This window comes from Thyridium curvatum, assembly GCF_004353045.1.
Source record: "Thyridium curvatum strain D216 chromosome Unknown NODE_64_length_252902_cov_84.359145, whole genome shotgun sequence".
Lineage (NCBI taxonomy): Eukaryota > Fungi > Ascomycota > Sordariomycetes > Thyridiales > Thyridiaceae > Thyridium > Thyridium curvatum.
The window spans coordinates 137,938-156,081 of NW_022156819.1; the positions used below are offsets into that span (position 1 = coordinate 137,938).

At 55.5% G+C, this 18,144-nt stretch overlaps 3 protein-coding genes across 3 annotated transcripts; 2 read left to right on the top strand and 1 right to left on the bottom strand.

Moving 5' to 3' along the window:
• Window positions 1-293: 293 nt before the first annotated feature.
• E0L32_009137 (uncharacterized protein) lies at window positions 294-1,761 on the bottom strand (the record flags this gene model as incomplete). Its single annotated transcript, XM_031144069.1, has 3 exons — window positions 294-765; window positions 827-1,362; window positions 1,549-1,761. The coding sequence occupies 3 exons, from the start codon at window positions 1,759-1,761 to the stop codon at window positions 294-296; spliced, it is 1,221 nt and encodes a 406-aa protein (XP_030991375.1).
• Window positions 1,762-8,125: 6,364 nt separating this feature from the next.
• E0L32_009138 (uncharacterized protein) lies at window positions 8,126-11,158 on the top strand (the record flags this gene model as incomplete). Its single annotated transcript, XM_031144070.1, has 4 exons — window positions 8,126-8,445; window positions 8,564-8,817; window positions 8,941-9,452; window positions 9,527-11,158. The coding sequence occupies 4 exons, from the start codon at window positions 8,126-8,128 to the stop codon at window positions 11,156-11,158; spliced, it is 2,718 nt and encodes a 905-aa protein (XP_030991376.1).
• A 1,424-nt stretch (window positions 11,159-12,582) lies between these two features.
• Window positions 12,583-15,360, top strand: E0L32_009139 (uncharacterized protein; the record flags this gene model as incomplete). The annotated part of the gene is made up of 1 exon (XM_031144071.1): window positions 12,583-15,360. One exon carries the CDS (start codon window positions 12,583-12,585, stop codon window positions 15,358-15,360), a length of 2,778 nt encoding a protein of 925 aa, XP_030991377.1.
• Between the last annotated feature and the right edge of the window lie 2,784 nt (window positions 15,361-18,144).

Genomic DNA, 18,144 nt, shown 5'->3' on the forward strand with positions numbered 1-18,144 from the left:
GGAAAACTGCACACACAAGATCCAACCCAAAACAAACCATGGGAACCTTTTCAAAAAATTACACATTATTAGATTGAATCCGGAACCTACTATACTATGGTGCCCGAATTATGTAATAAAAGTACAAAAGCGTCGGAGTTGGTGTCTCCATAAATGGCATAAACAAACCGTGTGTGTCTCCGCACCTGATGTACGGACTGGGTAACCTCTGGGTATCATTCCCCTTTCCCGTCCTATCCTGACCCTGATCCTACAATTGTCCGCCATAGCCCTCCTCCCTGTTGCCGTCCTTCCTAGACAGCAGTGCCTCGGGTGTAGACACCGTCGTCGTAGCGGTAGTTCCCACCGGCGGGATAGGTCGCGGGCTCCGTGCCGTGCACGCCACCGACGACGCCGGTGTGCCCGTAGGCGGGGTCGGGGTGCACAGGGCCGGTGCCGACGCCAGCAGCTCCGGCGCCGGCGTGGCCGTAGCCCGCCTCGCCGTGCTTGGGGTAGGTGCTGCTCACGCGGCCGTCGCCCACGGCGGTCGCCTCGGTGGCGTAGCTGTCGCGCATCGCGCTGGGGTGGGTGTGCTCGGGCAGGGCGTTCTCGTTGGCGGCGGCGGCGGCGCGATCGTGGCGGCGGCGGCGCCAGCCGAACAGGCCCTTGCGGCGGCTGCCGTAGCCCGAGGTGTAGTTGTTCTGGGGGCCCGGGCCGAAGCGCTTCTCCTTGCGGTGGTGGCGGACGAGGGCGACCTCCATGAGGGCCGAGAGGAGGAAGAAGATGCTGTGGCAAAATCGTTAGGATCTTTGTATGTCAACGACACGAGGTGAATATGGTATCTTACACAGCTACGATGGAGACGGCGAGACAAGCAGTCTCCATCCTGCACGCCGTGCGGAGGCTGGGCAGATGGGTGAACCCGCCGTGGCCATCGTCGGTGACGTGGTTGTCGGCGTCGCCCGAGCCGAAGGGGGTGTCGACGTAGCCGGAGCACGAGCTGGCTCCACCGCGGTTGGCAGTAGCAACGTAGATGAAGGCGCCGGCAAAGGCGACGTCGAGCACGATGGCGATGAAGGAGGTGAGGGCGAAGCCGGCGAGGCAGCAGAGCAGCAGCAGGCCGAGGATGGTGTAGAGGACAGCGGCGCCGGAGATGCCCTCGACGGCGCGGATGTAGGTCGCGATGGGCAGGTCGTGGTTGTGCAGCGTGGCGAGGAAGTACGAGTAGAGGGCGAGGACCACGGCGGCGCAGCAGAACTCGATGCCCCGAATGAACCACTGAAGGAACTTCAGTCCCAACCCAGATTTGGCACCCATGGTTTCTGGCTCGTCTTGGGAATGCTTGAGCTTTGAGATGTTGGAATGGAGTGAGTTTGTCCAAGACTGGGAGACTGGTCGAGTCGATGTGTGGTCGATTTTCAGGGTCCTAATCTACAAGAGGTCCCTGCAGGATAAATGTCCCGGTAGTTGATGGCTGGTTCGAGAAGGATTCCTGGAGAGAGGGAGGGCTTGGGGGCTGAGCAGGAATTTAATACCGAAAGGAATGTTCAAAAAGGAAAGTCAATGTACTTGCACTTGCAGATGAACAGCTGCGTCACCTGTGGGCGTTACATCACTTTCATTGGGATTGTCTGGGCCGTATTGCGCCAGGACCAGGGCAGTTGGAGCTGTGCTTAACTCGAAATGGTTTAAACCACCGGCAGACAGGAATCGATCAAGAGGCAGATCATCGGCACTACCGTGGCCCATGCAGGGACGTTGAGACCGCTTGAGGGCACACATGACGAGTGCATCGTTGCAGCAGAACCTGTCCTGGGTTGTTCTGAGCTGGAGGGAACCGGCTCGTGACGTCAGATAGTGGCTCTCTGCTGGGGCCCGATGGGGCTAGCGCCCGCGCCTTGTCAGCCACACTGCGCCTGCGCACCTACAATAGTGGTGGTGTGTGGCGCTGGTGGCTCCCTTAGTGCTTGGCTCCCTCTTCTTCGTCAGGTCTTTTCTCTCATCCCATTCATTGTTCAAACAATTGGATGGGATGCTCGATGAATGACCGACCTTAGCTCAGAATGGGAGTTGCACTAACACCGACCTAGCGAGGCATCAAAACTCAATTGTGCACAGCGACACTTCCCGTCAAGAACACCTCAAGAATGCGGAGGTCCGCTGACGTCTCGGCACTGTAGCGGGATCACCCCTTGCTTCGTACGTGTCAGTACACTCCCGAGCATAACCCTACAGTACGATGTGGAGCGCCGCCTGCAGTCCACAAAGGGACGACTCGTGTAATAAAACAGGGGAGATTGTACGACGACCCATCCAGATGTTTATGACAAGCCCCTCTTGTGATTGTAGTAGCCATTGTCCTCGCAGGTGCGCTTGAGATTGAGTATGACGTGACGTTGAAATAGCCATGCTCGCGTGGAGTAGTGTTTGGTGCGTGCTTGCATGGTTCGCGACATATTGCTTCTTTGCGCATGTCATCGACCTCCCCTGCCTGTGGCCCGACACCAAACAGCAAGGGTCCCTGACAAGTGCGCAAGGGTGTTCTCGATCCCCCAAATGGAGTTCCATGATAGGTCGCAACGTATTTCTGGCGTGATCACGGCGAGATCTTTCGGCAGCCACCACGCTCACCAGGCCTCGAGGGTACTTGCATACGAGGACAAATCCTGCAGCTGGAACCAAGAAGACCATATCTCGGCATACATGGTTCCTGGAAGTGGTCATAGCCAGGAGACCACCAGCACGAAATCCATGCTATCCACGAGACTGGAGCCAGATGACAGACTCCTTGGACACGGCGACGATCTGGCTATTGCTCTACAAGGCGGCAAGACCAATGGAGCTGCATATCAGAAGAGTGCCGATACTGGAGTCTGTTGATACAGAACACAGTTAGCTATAACTTGCAGAATGGCAGCTTCTCACAGAAGCCTTGCCTCTTGGCTCTGGTACAGTGTCCCGGAGCTGGGTATCCGAAGCTGGGTTAGTCGTTCAACAAGTGCCAGATCCAAACCTACTCAGAAGACACGCTCTCGAGAACAAGCGAGGAGAGGATGTAGAGTTCCATTCTTTGGGGGAATGAGCAAGGTAGCACAGTCTTTCGGGTTGCTCTGCCGTAAGATAGAGCTTGATCTTAGGCCAACTTCAACTCGAGGCTCGATCTGTATATTTAAGAAATTTGCTGACCTTTTTGCGACTCGTTCCGAAGCGGAAACTCAAAGAGCTCGTTGCAGTTCCAATCTATTGCATCTCCATAGAAATATCAGAATGTGGAGAGTATGCTCTGTGTGCCTCGGTTCGTGGAGCCTGGAGACATAGATGCCCGGCCGAGGCCAGGGCCGCAAGTCACCATGAATAAAATCGGAACAGTCGGAGTGGAAGCGCAGAATACCTAGCAGATTTCCTGAACGTATTAGATATTTTTATGGGGGGTTGACACAGTACCCTGCCTCTATGATGGTGTCTAAAGCTGGGTCTTGCCAGTGTCCACTACTCAATGGTTGCCGGCCTCCCCATTGTGAAGACTACCTAGGTAGAGTAGGACTTCGTGTAGATTCTTGACGCGAGAACTGCCTGCTTATGTCAGTATTGCTTGCCCATCGCTCTATAAAAGGTCCAGCCATGGTAAGAAAGCAACGAATCGGGTCGATGGAGAACATTCTCGACTTGTGAGGTAGTCGTGATCCTCTTTGAGTGAGTATGACACTCATCGATGGGAGGACTCAGAGGGCTCCAGAATCGAATTGACCGGTCTTCAATCCTGTATTTCACATTGCCTCAGCCAACCAACGGTTCGACTTATGGAAAGTTCTCCAATGTTGTCATGATCATCCACGGGATGGCTGTTCCCGGTGAGTATCAACGCTCGACGTGTGAGATTTGCACATGTGCATCCAGATAGAATCGACACCATCTCAAGTCTTTATCAGAGTAGTTCTTTCACAGTAGATCAATACGGCTGGTGTGCTTTAAAACTTGGCGGAGTGAGAGCCTGGCCAATTACATCAATTTTGGTGACGGTCTCGACGGGAATACGGCCATGATGGGCCTGGCAGATCTTCCCAGCGCAAATGAGCAAATAATTTCTCTCTTACAAGGGTTCTGTACTGATTGTGACTAGCCTTGCCAAAGACCTATGCTCAAGCCAGTAGCTCCTTTACAATGGCCTGGTGTGGCCTTGCTTGACTGGCAACACCATGCGCGATGGCCCAGCCTCTGGTCTGACGAGCATATGGAATCATCAAGGTGTTTCTTGCTAACACCAGTCGCTGATCGGCCACGCCGTAGCCGTATGAAAAAGCAACAGGGCCATCTGCAAAGTGGCAATGATCACACCACGACGATGGGACCTTTGACATGCATCACATCCTTCGTCAAGTTGTACGAAGATACCCGCATTCAGCTAGCCGTATGCATGGCAACGGCCGCTAGAATCTCACAAAAGCCAAAACCCCTTGGGCAAGCTCCCAGACTGCCCAGACCTGACAAGTTAGAGGCATGCCCTTTTCAGGAATGGGTGTGTCTGGGGGAAGCACGCGATCGACCCTCTAGCATTGTTGGATCATATCATGACTGCTTTTTCCCATCACATTGCAGGGCCAAGAAAATAATGATGATGATGATGCAACGCACACCTGCAGAAAATGCTGGCAGGTCCAGAATGCCATGTCGTCCCAATCAGCACAATGTGATTATTTCCCGACCTAAGGACAATGTTCTATAACGGAGTATGCTCGGCGGTGACGAGGGCTGAAGCTCGGTGTGTGGGTGGAGATCCCGTACGTTCCCGCCGTCCGACAGGATCCGGGACTGTGGCAGGCGAGACGACTTGTACGCAATCAATGGAGGCTGCTCCATTGACAATTTGGATGCGTGATAATGTAGTCATGTCAACCTCTGCCTACCAAACCCAACGCGACGATCAGCGGCCGCATAGGGTTTGCAGTTCGATCGTAGACGTTTCCCCAAAAGTTTGAATGCCAGCCAAGAATTAGGCGCTGGTGGCAAGCAGGTGGTCTGATAGTTTCTGGGGTAGAAGTAACGAACCCCAGGTCCCGTAGTGATGGATGGACTGGGGACGAGTCCGCCCAAACGCCATAGTGTCACCCCTCGAAGGCTGAGGGACCTGCCTTTGGGTGTCTGTCCAATAAGTCTCGTCTCGTTGGAGACCGTGACGAGGTGCCGGAGCCATCAGGTGGTAATGAGGAGATCGAGGAGCACAGCTGCGTTAAAAAAAAAAGGCTAACTACCTAACAAGCCCGATCCACACCAATTGAAAAGGACCAGACTCATTGCTTGGCACAGGGAGCATGTGTGTGTCAAATATTTCCCGCTGAAAATGTGTCTCTGTCGTTGGAGGCGAGTCAGCCAACCCCTGGGAGTAAACGTATAACGCCAGATGTCGCTCCTTGAACATTACTCCAGTCGCTTCCCCTTGATCCGGAAAGTGTGACGGTGGAGAGGAGTAGATGAAAGATCTGGACCCCAGCCATGGACGCAAGGATTGCGTCAGTCAGGTTGTCGCCGTCACCCTTATTTGGGGGCCATTATGGCCAGGTTTGGCTTGTCTGGTTACCCCAGACATGTCAAGCCGTGTCACAAGGGTGGTAGAAGCGGCCATGATCATCAAGAGTTGTTGGAAGCAAATGCTCAGACATTTGAAATAACTCGAGACTAAAAACACATGGTTGCAACAATGCAAGGCCCGAGCATGGAGCATGGCCATCGGGAGGGGGACAGACAGCCAATGGCAGCATGACTGCCACCGCTTCCTCCGGGAAGACACGGAGATCGCGTGCTGGACGAGGCAATCGTAATCGGAGTCAAATGCACGACGGCGAACGCGGAGGTGGGGATCGCGACAAGGAGTTCACGGCGGCTCCAAAACGGGGAACAAATTACGACTCCTACCCGACGCAGAGCTCGGCGTGTGGGTGTGCCCATCCACGGACGCGTGAGTGCGTCCGCCGTCAAAAGAGATCTTGCTCCGAGCCGGCAGTCGTACATACGACCGATTGTCGAGCGAGGCCAGTCAGAAACAAGCAAAAGAGCGGCGCATCGTGCGCAACCCTTGAAGGGGGCCTTGCCCTTTTGAGCTGCTGAAGGAAAGTGTACGAAGTACAAGCTGCGAGGACAAATTTCATGCTCAAGCCATGCCATACTCCGTAAAAATGGAGGCCCTCCAAGGTACAGGCGTGTGGGTCGTTGGAATGGAGCCTCGACGAACTCATGAGCACTCGAGGCACTCTATCCCAGCATGACTCCAGGCGCTAACAATGCCCAATAAAAGCCTCGTGACGATTTTTCTTTTCATGGGCCTTGTTCGCTCCACGTTGAGGGCTTTCAGCACCGGTATACATCTCCAGAGGACGTAGATTTAACTCCCGGAAGCCTGGTTCATAGAACGGGCCTCCAGAGCAGCTCCGGGAGGGTCATTCGAGAAGAAGGGGAGAGGGAGAGACACACCCTGGCATATGAAAGTCCGAAAAGGCCTGTTGTCGCGATCACGATCCCGAAGCACGCTGGCCCCAGGGTTGACTGTTGGAAGCGACAAATTTGCTCAGCATGTGTGCAGCGTGGAAGAATTAAAGCGTATCCATGCGGCCTCTCGACCCACCCGGGGACTACTTGTACAAGTAGGATCAGATCCGTACTATTTCCCTTTAGTCCACTCCCAGGCCAAGATCCCGAAAGCTTCCGATCTTACGGGCTCTGACAGCTTCGTGAGGTAATTGGCGCGTTGCCATGTTAGTGCGCCTAACGCGGAGCCAGTCTGCGCGCAGGCCAAGCACTTGCCATGCCTCAGCATGCGACCTCGGACAAAAGGCGGGAAACGGAACGCTGACTGAGCAGTGAGATGGTGGCCCGGAAAACATGAGTAACCAACCGAACACAGCTGCCAGGCTTTCCGGAACCGACTCTGGCCTGCCGTGAGAGATTTCCAGTGCCGTCCTCCAGTCCCGGGCAATGATGGATAATGGAGCTAGGGGCCCATCAGGGTTTCTTGCCCTCGAAAGGCCCTCGTCTCTTGCGTGCCGGAATGCGGAGTCCGACATCGTCGTCGATGCCCGTCTCGCTTTGTCTTTTGGCACTTTATGACTCGCCGGCCGGTGCCGATTGTACAACTAGCTTCGCATTGCGAAAAAGCTGGTGGCCTGGGATGGAAGGAACGGCGTCCTTTTACCATCATGATGATTGGATGCTCCACGGCAGAACGACAGGAAGAAGGGGGATGTGGAGAGCCGGTGGATGGGGGGAGCCACACTGGCCTTGAACTGCCCATGCCGGTGTGGTGGACCCGGTTCTCGCCCAGGGGACCACCTTGGCCTGTTTGACGAGGCCAAGGAGTCACCAAGCAGGCCAAGCTAGCAGTGCCAGTGACTTGAAATATAATTTTTCCTGCCCACCCCGAGGCGCAGGCTAGTCCTGCTAGAGACGAGGGCGCAGGCAAAAGGTGTGGTCTGGGGGAGATGGGTCAAGGCACCCCGAGGGGTAGGAATGCTGCTCCATTTTTCCCACCAGGTGTTGCGAGACCTGGCGGACTCATGCCAAGCAGCCCAGACGATCACCGGGCATGTCCAGAGGTACAATTCTGCTGGGGAAGGGGGCCCCTTAGTGTGGAACACGCCCATGACAAGGCTTTCGTGTGCGGTGGCAGCTTGGTGCGGAGGAATGGTCGATGGATGGTGTAAGTCGCCCAGGTCGAGATATAATAGACCGCACACCCCACCCACTGGGGCCCCCAGGGTGTAATCGATTCTCTCTTTGAGCTGTTTGGCCTTTTGTCTCGCTGCCCTCGCCTCCATCTTGAACTCTTCTTGGTGCTGCGTTGTTCTTCGATGACCGCCAGCAGTGAGATGAGTGAAGACTTGCTGCAAGGCTTCTTACACGACTAAGACTCGGGTTGTGCTGTCCACCACCCAAGAGCCGAAGCTGGCCGCCACTGCTGTCATCACCGCCGACGACAACAACACCTTGACGGCAGATTTGACCACCGGATGTTGAGGAGACTCCTAGTTCCCTGGCACTGATTTACGCGGATAGCATCTAGACGGCAATACCGGCAAAAAGAGTCTTCCGGAGCCACTAGGAAGAATACCTGTCTACCTGGACTCATTCTTCTTCCTACTACACAACACATCCAACCATGACGACTACCGAGAAGCCCCTGGCTTCAGCCGCGAAGGCTCCCGGTGCAGCGACAGAGAAGCCGACGACGGCCTCACCCGCCTCCAAGGGCGCAGGAGTACCGCCGCTGAGGAAAAAGAGCTCGGCGTCGACATCATCGGTCGGAGACGCCAAGGACAAAGACAAGGACAAGGACAAGATCACCAAGCGCCGCGCCGCGAGGGCCTGTGTCAGCTGCCGAGCTCGCAAGGTCCGCTGCGACGTCGTCGAGGGAGCACCATGTGGCAATTGCAGATGGGACAATGTCGAATGCATTGTCCAGGAGAGCCGCCGTCGCAAGTGAGTGTTGGCCCCTTCCGCCCACACAAGAACCTGCGTCATAATCACAGGCTTCTTTTTCTTTTCCCCAAAGCTTGTCCACCACACTGGCACGCGCACACACAAGAGGCTAATGCAGCGGACCCCGGTCCCGTCCTGGTCACAGGAAAAACATCTTTACTGCTTCGAATGGAGCGGGGCACGTGGCCGGAGGTGCCGAGGCACTGCGGGCGAAACCGCTCAGCGCCAACCCAATCAGCATCACGAGCGCTGACCTGCGCAAACCGAGTACCGCGACGACCATCTCCATGACGGGCATTGAAAACTCGGCCGCCGGCGGTGGAGCTGCGCCCCTGATGGACGGGATTGATGGTCATATGCCCCATCTCATCTGTAAGCCATGGATCTTACCCCAATCACATGCCAAAACAAGGCCCATTGAAGCCACTCAGTGAGCAACCCCAAAAAAAAGAAAGCCTCTTTCTAACCACGAGACAATCTCGATTTCTGTAACAGATCAGCGCCAGAATGGATTCCAGCCGGATACTGCGGCCTTGCTGTCCAAGCTTGGCGACGCCAGCAACCCCCAGCTGCTCTGGTCGAATCCCGTGCTCAACCAGACATCCTTGTTTGGCGACCTGCGTACCAATCAGTTCCTAAACTCTCTAGAAGAGCCTGACTTGGACGCCCAACTGCCAGCGTTCATCAAGCCGCTCCCCTCCAAGATCGCAGCCGAGGATGAGAAGTACCTCAAGACCAAGGGAGCTCTCACCCTCCCTAGCCTGTCTCTGCAGAGCGGGCTCTTGAAGGCCTACATTGAGTTTGTACATCCGTACATGCCCATCATCGAACTGCATGACTTCCTGGCGATTGTCAATTCCCGAGAAGGCTTCCATGGCCAAGTCAGCCTGTTCCTTTACCAGGCTGTCATGTTCTCGGCCACGGCCTTTGTCGGAACAAAGTACCTGAAAGAAGCGGGATACTCGAGTCGCAGGGCCGCGCGGAAAGACTTTTTTACCAAGACCAGGGTATGTTGTTGACAAAGCCCAGGGCGAATGAATCCGCTGTGCAAAAAAATCAACTGACAAACGTTCGTGTGTAGCTGCTCTACGATTTCGACTACGAGTCTGACAGGCTCGTCCTCGTGCAAGCGTTGTTGCTGATGACGTATTGGTACGAAACTCCCGATGACCAGAAGGACACTTGGCATTGGATGGGCGTTGCCATCTCTCTGGCGCACACAATCGGACTGCATCGCAACCCTGCCAACACCAACATGGCTCCACGCAAGCAAAAGCTCTGGAAGAGGATCTGGTGGTCATGTTTTATGCGTGATCGCCTGATCGCTCTGGGCATGCGCCGACCCACAAGGATCAAGGACGAGGATTATGATGTGCCCATGCTGGAGATGGCGGATTTCGAAATCGAAGTGCTTGCCAGCGACAACCAGATCATTCCGGCTGAGTGCCTGACGATCCGCGATATCAGCATGCAACAACAGCTCGCCGAGATGTGCGTGCAGAAGACGCGGCTGTGTGTGCTGGTGAGCCAGATGCTGAAGGCGCAGTACTCTGTGCTCATCAGGGATCCGGCCAGGCCGGACCAGACGACCAACAGCACCATGATGCTCTTCCCGAACAAGACGCTGGAGAACGTGGGCAATGTGAACATGGTCGACCTCGAGCTGACCAGCTGGCTCGAGGCACTGCCGCCTTCGTGCAAGTATCGCCCCATCACGTCAGAAGAGGTCAAGAAGGGCCAGGCAGCCCTCGCGGTGCAGCGTAGCCTCCTCCACATGGTCTACTACACGACCATCTCGGCTCTGCACCGCCCGCAGTTCCTGCCTTCGTCTCCTCTCCAGCAGCCCAGCATCTCGCGCCAGATCCAGGAGATGTCTCGCATGCGGGTTCGAGACTCGGCCAACCAGATCACCAACATGGTTGCTGAGCTGCACAAGTACCACCTGGAGAAGTTCCTGCCGACAACCGGCGTGACGGTCATCCTTCCGGCAATGATCATCCACCTGCTCGAGATGAAGAACCCCCTCTCGGAGACGCGGGAGAGGGCCACCAGGGGGTTCCAGCAGTGCATGCAGGTCATGGTGCAGCTCCGAGAGATTTATGCGGCTGCCGATTTCGCCACGGGATTCTTGGACGCCGCGCTGCGAAAGGCCTCGATCGACATGGCCGGCATCGACAACCAACAAGCCACCGCGGCGGCGGCGAGCCTGAACCTCGGCAACCTCATGGCCCAGCAACAGAACGCCGAGGACCTCTCAACGCCGCCGCCCGAGAACGCGCCGTACCTCAACTCGACCGAGGTCAAGCTGTACCATTCTCACCGCTCGTATATGCAGAAGACGGGCTCGACATCGGTGGCACCCGACGGGGCGGGACACTCGCCGCCGCCGACGGAGAAGGACCTCGACTCGGCGGTCGGGCTGACGCCGTCGGCCAGCGGGTCGTCAGAAGGCGGCATGGTGGACGGCGATTTCGGCATGGGCCAGGAGTCGATCGATTGGAACGCCGTGTCCGGCACCAACCTGGACTTTGACCAGTGGCTGCAGTTCCCGGCCGAGGGCGTCAACAACACGGACGATGCCTTTATGGGCATGTTCGATGCCGGCGAGGACGCCGGCCACCAGGCTCTGCCGACCCAGACCCTGTCGTGGGCCGGGACGGCGGACGACAAGATGGACATTGATGGGCAGGCGGGACTTCCCATCCTTGCGTGATCTTTTTCTGGATTGCCCTTGAGTGTCGTGTGTCTGGTTTCGTCTTTCCTTTTTCCTTCCGTCTTGTGATCTTTTGCATTTTCACTCGGAGTTGTGGTCCTCAATTTCAAGGGGCGTACGGATCTCGGGATGGGTGCAGGGAAAAGTCTCATAGAAAAGAGCATGAGCCAGACGACATCCACCCAAAAAGAAAAGTCGTCTGAAATGATTTTGATGTTATTCCAAACTTGATTCTTCCCGAGCTGCTGGACTAGCGGCACAACACACACTCTTAGAAGCAAAGACTTGGTCTACAGTTTGTGTTTCACCAGGATATAACTAGTTTCTACTAAGACGAGCGGCAGCGAACAGCTCCGTGTCTGCTATTTAATCAATGAAAAGAAGAGATATTTGAGGAAGATCGACCGGTTCCGGGCTCGTGACAACTCCTACATGCTGTGCCTCTCGGGTAAGTTGACATGCCACTGGGGATGTGAGCATATGCAGCGCTGTACATCGGCTTGCCGAACAGCATCGATCTACCTATTTACAGAGACCAACTGATTATACAACATTCCTTACGCTTCGATTGGAGAAGAATGCAGTCTAAGTAGGTACTCCGTACATGTCTCTCTAACAGAGGTGAGGTTCGTGGGATGTTACCCCAAATATTGGGGTTAGTAGTGTTTTATTTGGCGGGAAGCTTTCACTAGCCTTGCCGAGGGAGAGGGTGCTGGCGCTTAATTTGAGCACCTATGAGCAGTGTCAAACCCCCTAAAGCTGATGCAGGAATGCGCACCAATGCAGCGACTGGAGGCAATATCCGACGTCAAACACCGACCACCAACGAATCAATCTCGTCGATGCTTTCATCTCCACCACCTGTCCCATCTTGCAATTAACCCGTTTCGCGCTGCACTTTGTGTGAAACACGTCACTCGCTTTTCCCTTTGCGGTCCTTTCACTTCTTTGCCTAGCCTTTCTCCTTTGACTTCATATTCGTTTCTTGACCGACGCGTCTTCATCCCCTTGTGCTATTGTTTCCCCTAATTACAACAAGTTTCCCCAGCAGCAGCAACCTCGTCTCGCCTGACTGGTCGGCGACAGCAAACGAACGAGACCCGACATCCTCTTCGACGGCGTCGAAACCCTACTTCGATTGATCAGTCTCTTGCTTGTGGACTCATAGTTCCTCATGGTCGCATAGTCAACTCGGGCCACTCGATACCTGCCTTCAGCTCCAGGCGCGCCCCTTTCATTGTCGTCGAGGAACTGCTGTTGGCAAACAGGCGTCGGCTTTGTCTCCTGGGCGCACCCAGTTGGTCGTTGTTCTGCATTATGGGCACTTTTGACCTGCAGAACAAGCGCACCACCGCCTCGATGGCTCTATAAGAAGAGCGCCATGTCCTACACACAGGGCCGATCCATCGACGTCTAACTCCGACATGCAACAGCCGGCCCGCTATACCATGGGCGACACGATACCGTTCCTGCCAGTGCCAAAGGGCCAGCATCTTCGCTCAACTTCAGGATCCCCCACCCGACACCGACATACCGATGATATCCTTGCGAACTTGACGCCCTCTACAGCCGTTGATGTTCTCCGTCACCCTTCGGGTTCGCTCAAGCGCTGTCTCGATAGTGCAACACCTACCGAACAGTCCTTTGCCCTGAGAGCTGCCCAGGCCTCCAGAGCTGTGGCACAGTGGCTGGAAGAGCTTTCCACCTGGCCATGGCCCGCCGGCGGTGGCTCTGCCGGCTTTGAGATGCCCACGGCGAAGAGGCGGAAGCTCTTCACAAGGTCCGATGAAACGCCAACTTTGAACGGCGGTGCACAAGAAACACACCAGACAGAGGAGGCCCCATGGCTCGGAAGCCTTCCGGCTTCAGATGTCACACAGTATGAGAGGCGCGTGAGCGGCATCCGGACGGAGATGAAGGAGCTGGATGTCGAAGAGATTAAAAGTCACGTCTTGCACCACCACATTCTACCCCTTTCCCGGCCAAGTACGCCCATGTCCGATTCGAACCGCCCCGGGAGCTCTCTGGATCAGAGATTCAACAAGATGGACGACCTGGCTGCCATAATCACTGCGATCGTGATGCAGCTGTTGCCGAACTTGTCCAAACTAGTCCGTCTGATGGATACCTGGAGCCTTCGAATTTCCGTATTGCATAGAATCCCATCGACCTTGCATTCGCTGCAGGATGCTGAGGTTGCCCTGCAGTCAGGATGGGACGCCACCAGACGTGAAATCGATGCTGCGGGCACACATCCCGGATCTACTTCTTCGATGCTGACACGCCAGGATTTCGATATCATGAAGCTTGTGGTAGATAAGAAGGTAGCCAAAGCTGCCCGTGATATCGACTTCATGCTTGATACGCTCGACGGGGCCGAGGATACTATCCCGGATGAGTGGGTTGATCGGATGGACTCAGTCGAACAACGATATGGCGAATGGGTTGCGACATGCGAGCGTGAGATGCGACAGTCATTATGGAACCGGGTCAATGGCGGTGAGATGAGCAGCCTGGGATCTAGTGCCACTGAGGGCAGACTGTCTCCGACCAAGGGCAAAGATGAGGATCGACCAAGTGATAAGCCTGCCGTCTCGGCACAACCAGTCCCAGTCGCGCCAGAGGTCGAAATCCGCCTGACTTCTGCGGAGCAATCACCTGTTCAGCAAACGCTCGATGGAGGCCGAGATACCAGCCCACCTGATGTTGATATTGTTGATATATCAACTCGGCCAAGCGTCAACGGCAAGGAGCCGGTAGCTCTCCCTGAGGACAGCCTGCCGGACGAGTCTAGCCCGGGAGCTCGCACCTCGGAATCCGACCCTGTCTCCGAAGAAGCTCTTGAGTCATACCATGATCTTTCTTCCCGGAATTCCCTTGCATCGCTCAGAACCCAGCCATCTTTGCCCTCCTTGATGGGTGACCCAGTGGTGGGGAGCGAAACTTCAACGGTCGTTCATGGGCCGCCTAGTGGCTTTGACATCTCAAGCGACCAGGCCGAGTATATGGACACGGCCGCCGACCTTCCTCAATTCCAGGAGCCCGCTGCACAGTCCGATAACGGGAGCCCTCCAAGCTCTCCACCGGACTTCAGGTCCAGCACAAGGTCGACTTCAACCTTCACTGACATGCCTACGGTGGTCGAGGAGAGCCCGCCAAGAACACCGCTCATGCCTTCTTTCTTGGACGACACTGATACGTCACTTCAACTGGGTAGCCCAGGTAAGAATAGCGTTACCAGTGAGGATGACCAGCTGCAACAGCAGATCAGCGAGATCCTGGGCTCTATCCCGGCCAAAATCAAACTCTCGGCAGATCCACCGCCCGTCAACCATCTCAATCCTCCAGACTTGCAGCTGCCAAAGATGAAGCGTAGCAGCTTTGGCGCCCCCGAATCCGTACGCAGCCAGTCGAGCATGTCGTCCAGAGCTGGCACCCCTTCGTTTCTGTTGGCTCCAGCCTACGCTCGGAACACGCGATCCCGTCACCAGAAGGGCAACTCCGAGATCAAGCTCTACCATCTCTCGAGGTCTACAGGTGAAGCGCCTATCAAGCTGTTCATCAGACTCGTGGGCGAGAATGGCGAGCGCGTGATGGTGCGAGTGGGTGGCGGCTGGGCGGACCTGGGAGAGTACCTCAAAGAGTACGCCAGCCATCACAGCCGGCGGTCCAAGACGGGCAAAGAAGGCAAGGTGGAGATAAGAGATCTGCCTCCGCTCTCGACTTCCAAGGTCGGCTCGAGCCCTGGCGGGCCTGCGAGCCGGCCGGCGTCGGCCCTCGACTCGCCCATCACGCCGCTCAACGTGCGCAAGACGAGGAAGAGCATGGGCGACGAGAGCTTCTCGAGCAGGATGCTCCCCAAGACGCCGCTGCCCGCGGGCGGCCCGCGGTCCTCGGACACGCCCGTCTCGAACGCGTCGGGCCGGTCCCGGTCCAGCTCGCGGCTGAGCTGGACCGAGGAGGACAGCTCGTTGGGCATGTCGGGCCCAAAGGCCAAGAACATCGCCATGAGCGAGGAGAGCCGCGCCTGGGTCGAGAGCGTCAAGGAGAAGGTCCGCATCGCCAGCGGCGAGCTCAAGGCCGCCACGTCGTCGGACCAGCCGCCGCCGCTGCCGCCGCCGCCCGCCGTTTCCGACGGCCGGTTCGGCGAGATGGGCAAGGTCGGGGGCACCAAGCGTCTTTTCCGGAAGGGCGGTGTCTAAAAAGTGCATCGGGGAGTTTCTTGGAGAGAGGACAAGGGCAAAAAAGGGGGGAAAAGAGTAATGTATGGCGGGCCTTTCGAAGGGTTCTTGGACGGAAGGGCTTGGGGGCGGAGGGAGGGGAGACTGTCGAGCATTCTTAGCATTTGGAGGAGCGTTGCATTGGAAGCAAGCCAGTCAGTCACACAGCAGTACGGCATCTTCTTTGGACAGAGGCAGAAGAAGGATCATACTTGATGATTCATGCCTTTGTTTGTTATTGTTCTTTTTTTAAACCCAAGTCATGGAATACCCCGAATTTATTTTCTTTTTCATCTAGCTTCTTACCCATCAGACTTGCAGGTGTTGGTGCATATACAATATCAATACTATACTTTCTGCAACACTAAGAACTATCCTGCATTTCCACCTGGTATAGGTCCAGTTATCACCGTCGGATTGTTGTTGACTGGCGCGGCCAATAGAGTCTTGGCTACCAGGCTTTGTTATTACTGCTGTGCGGTACTGAAGGGCAACCTGGATCAGCTTCAGGGAAACTGGGACAACGGAATCATGGGACTTCACAAGTCAGAGACCTTCATGCAGTCCCTGATCTTGTGAACGGCAAGGGAGACATCGGTATTGGCCTCAGATGCTCCCACAAATGGACTTTGTCGGGGGGGATTCAGGTCAGGGCCTTACGCAACGATGAAGCTCGAGCTGTCAGGCTTTCTTCATCGTTCAAATTGACTGCTCTACGTTATGCCCTCAGCATTTCATGCACAAGCCGAACTCAGGGGGGGATTCCCTGTCCTGCGGAGAGCCGCCAGCTATATGATATGGAGATCAAGGCAGATTCCAACCCGGCGGACAGGTCTATTGCAGATGATTACCAGGTTGAGCTGGAATACCTCAACTGTTAGCCGGCCAGGGCTTGCTCGGGCGCTCCTCTCGTAGCCGCCATCATCGCTGTCCCGGTCCCAAACCTGTCTGCTTTTGTAGCTCGGGGTCGCTACTCAGGAGCCGCGACGCGACTTCTTCTCCCACCACTTTCACTTGCTGTTTACATTTGATAGTTGCCCTTATATGTGTGTATGTCACTCTGAGTCTTACCGAATATCAAGGCACCGCGAGTCAATCTCTTCTCTTTGTCCAGTAGTGACATCTCCTGTGCTGGTTTCGCCATCTTAAGATTGAAATAGCCAGTTTCATGATCTGACCTAACGAAGGGTGCAAGAGTCCCCTCGGAACACTGGTGGCAACATATGGATGGCGCCACGAAAACCTTATTATCTCTCTGCTGCCCGCCTTGGGTAGGCAAGGGGCAGAGCTGCCCGTGGTGGAGAGTCAGGTAGGATGGTGGAGGAACAGGAGAGGAGGAGAAGAGCAGGGGGGGAGAGGAGCGGAGGTGGAGGAGCAGGAGAAGGAGGACCACGACGATGGATGTTAGAGTTCAAGATGGTATTGTGTAGAAAGAAGATACATAGTCTACACAATCTCTTTCTTGCCAAGTAAATAGCCGCGGCTCGACACTCATAACACAGGATTATCACTTGTGCATGTGTAAAAAACGTTTCCAATCTTGCCAAAGAGCTCAAGTCAGATGGTTCCAGATTGAGATGGCCTGCTGTTGACATGTGGCGCCCAAGCTGGACAGACTAGTGATGCTTGTCTAGTAGTTCACACCAATATTGAGTCACAAGGTAGATACGTAGGGACGGTGTTTCGGAGATGCCTCGGCTAGGCTCAGTCAGAAGGCAAGATGATATCAGCTGCTATTACATTGCTCAGAGCACGAAAAAGAGACGATAACCACAGAGACAACATGGACTATACGAGGATAGAGTGCAGACCGTAGTCTTGGCATTGAACTCTAGCCGCATCGTCGAGGGTGAGTCATGGCGCAATCCGGAGGGCATCTCGGCTACGGGTGTGAACCTACCCCAGATCTCTCGAGATCCGAGGTAACGCATCTAGCTGCCGCCCGTCTAACACCAACCACGAAAATAGGAGCATGTGGAGTAACGCGGCGGGAGCGCAAGGTACCGGTACTACTGCAGCCGGGGCAAAGGGTGGGAGGGGGGGAGGGAGGTAAGGTAGCGTAATCGCGCGCTTGACGCACATGCCAGCCCTACAGAATTGGAGATTTGGAGAACTCGAACTATCTAACAAGGTGCCACCGACTCTATTTTTACTGTCCTTGACGATCCGGGGAAGACCAGACCGTTTGTGGTGGAAAACGACGTTGATGGGCAGAGGGCCGGGTAACCGGAGCCGAACTGAGCCGGCGGAGGCCGAATGACAGGTGAACATCGACCGGGGGGGTGACCAGAACTCCCGTTGTCCCTAGCGCAATGCGGGGTTTTGGAGCCGCGGAGACCAGGAACGTCTTTGGCAATAGTTAAATTCGAGTGCATGTGTATCCAAGATCAGATCAGATCAGATCCAGAGATGATCTTGCATGCCCAGGAGCCGTATCATTTTCGTGGTGGTTCGGACCTAGTGACTCATGCTACCGGGCGGCTGTCGTGCACATGCACGCCGCGGCTAGGAGGCATCACGGTGCAGAGAGCGGAAAAGGACCACTCATGGATGTAAAAGTTGAAAGGCAGTCCATGGGCATTTGAGCACGCTGGAGATGACCAGGCATGAGGTAGGTATTTGTATAAGCTGGGAGCTACTCAACCTCAACGTTGAGAGACGAGCTCGGGCCGTTGATATCCAGTAGTTCACTAGTTGATACAGGTTGAGCCGTGGATATCCAGGTCAAGCATGTGCTGGCTCAGCGCGTTGGAGGTCGGCAATGTT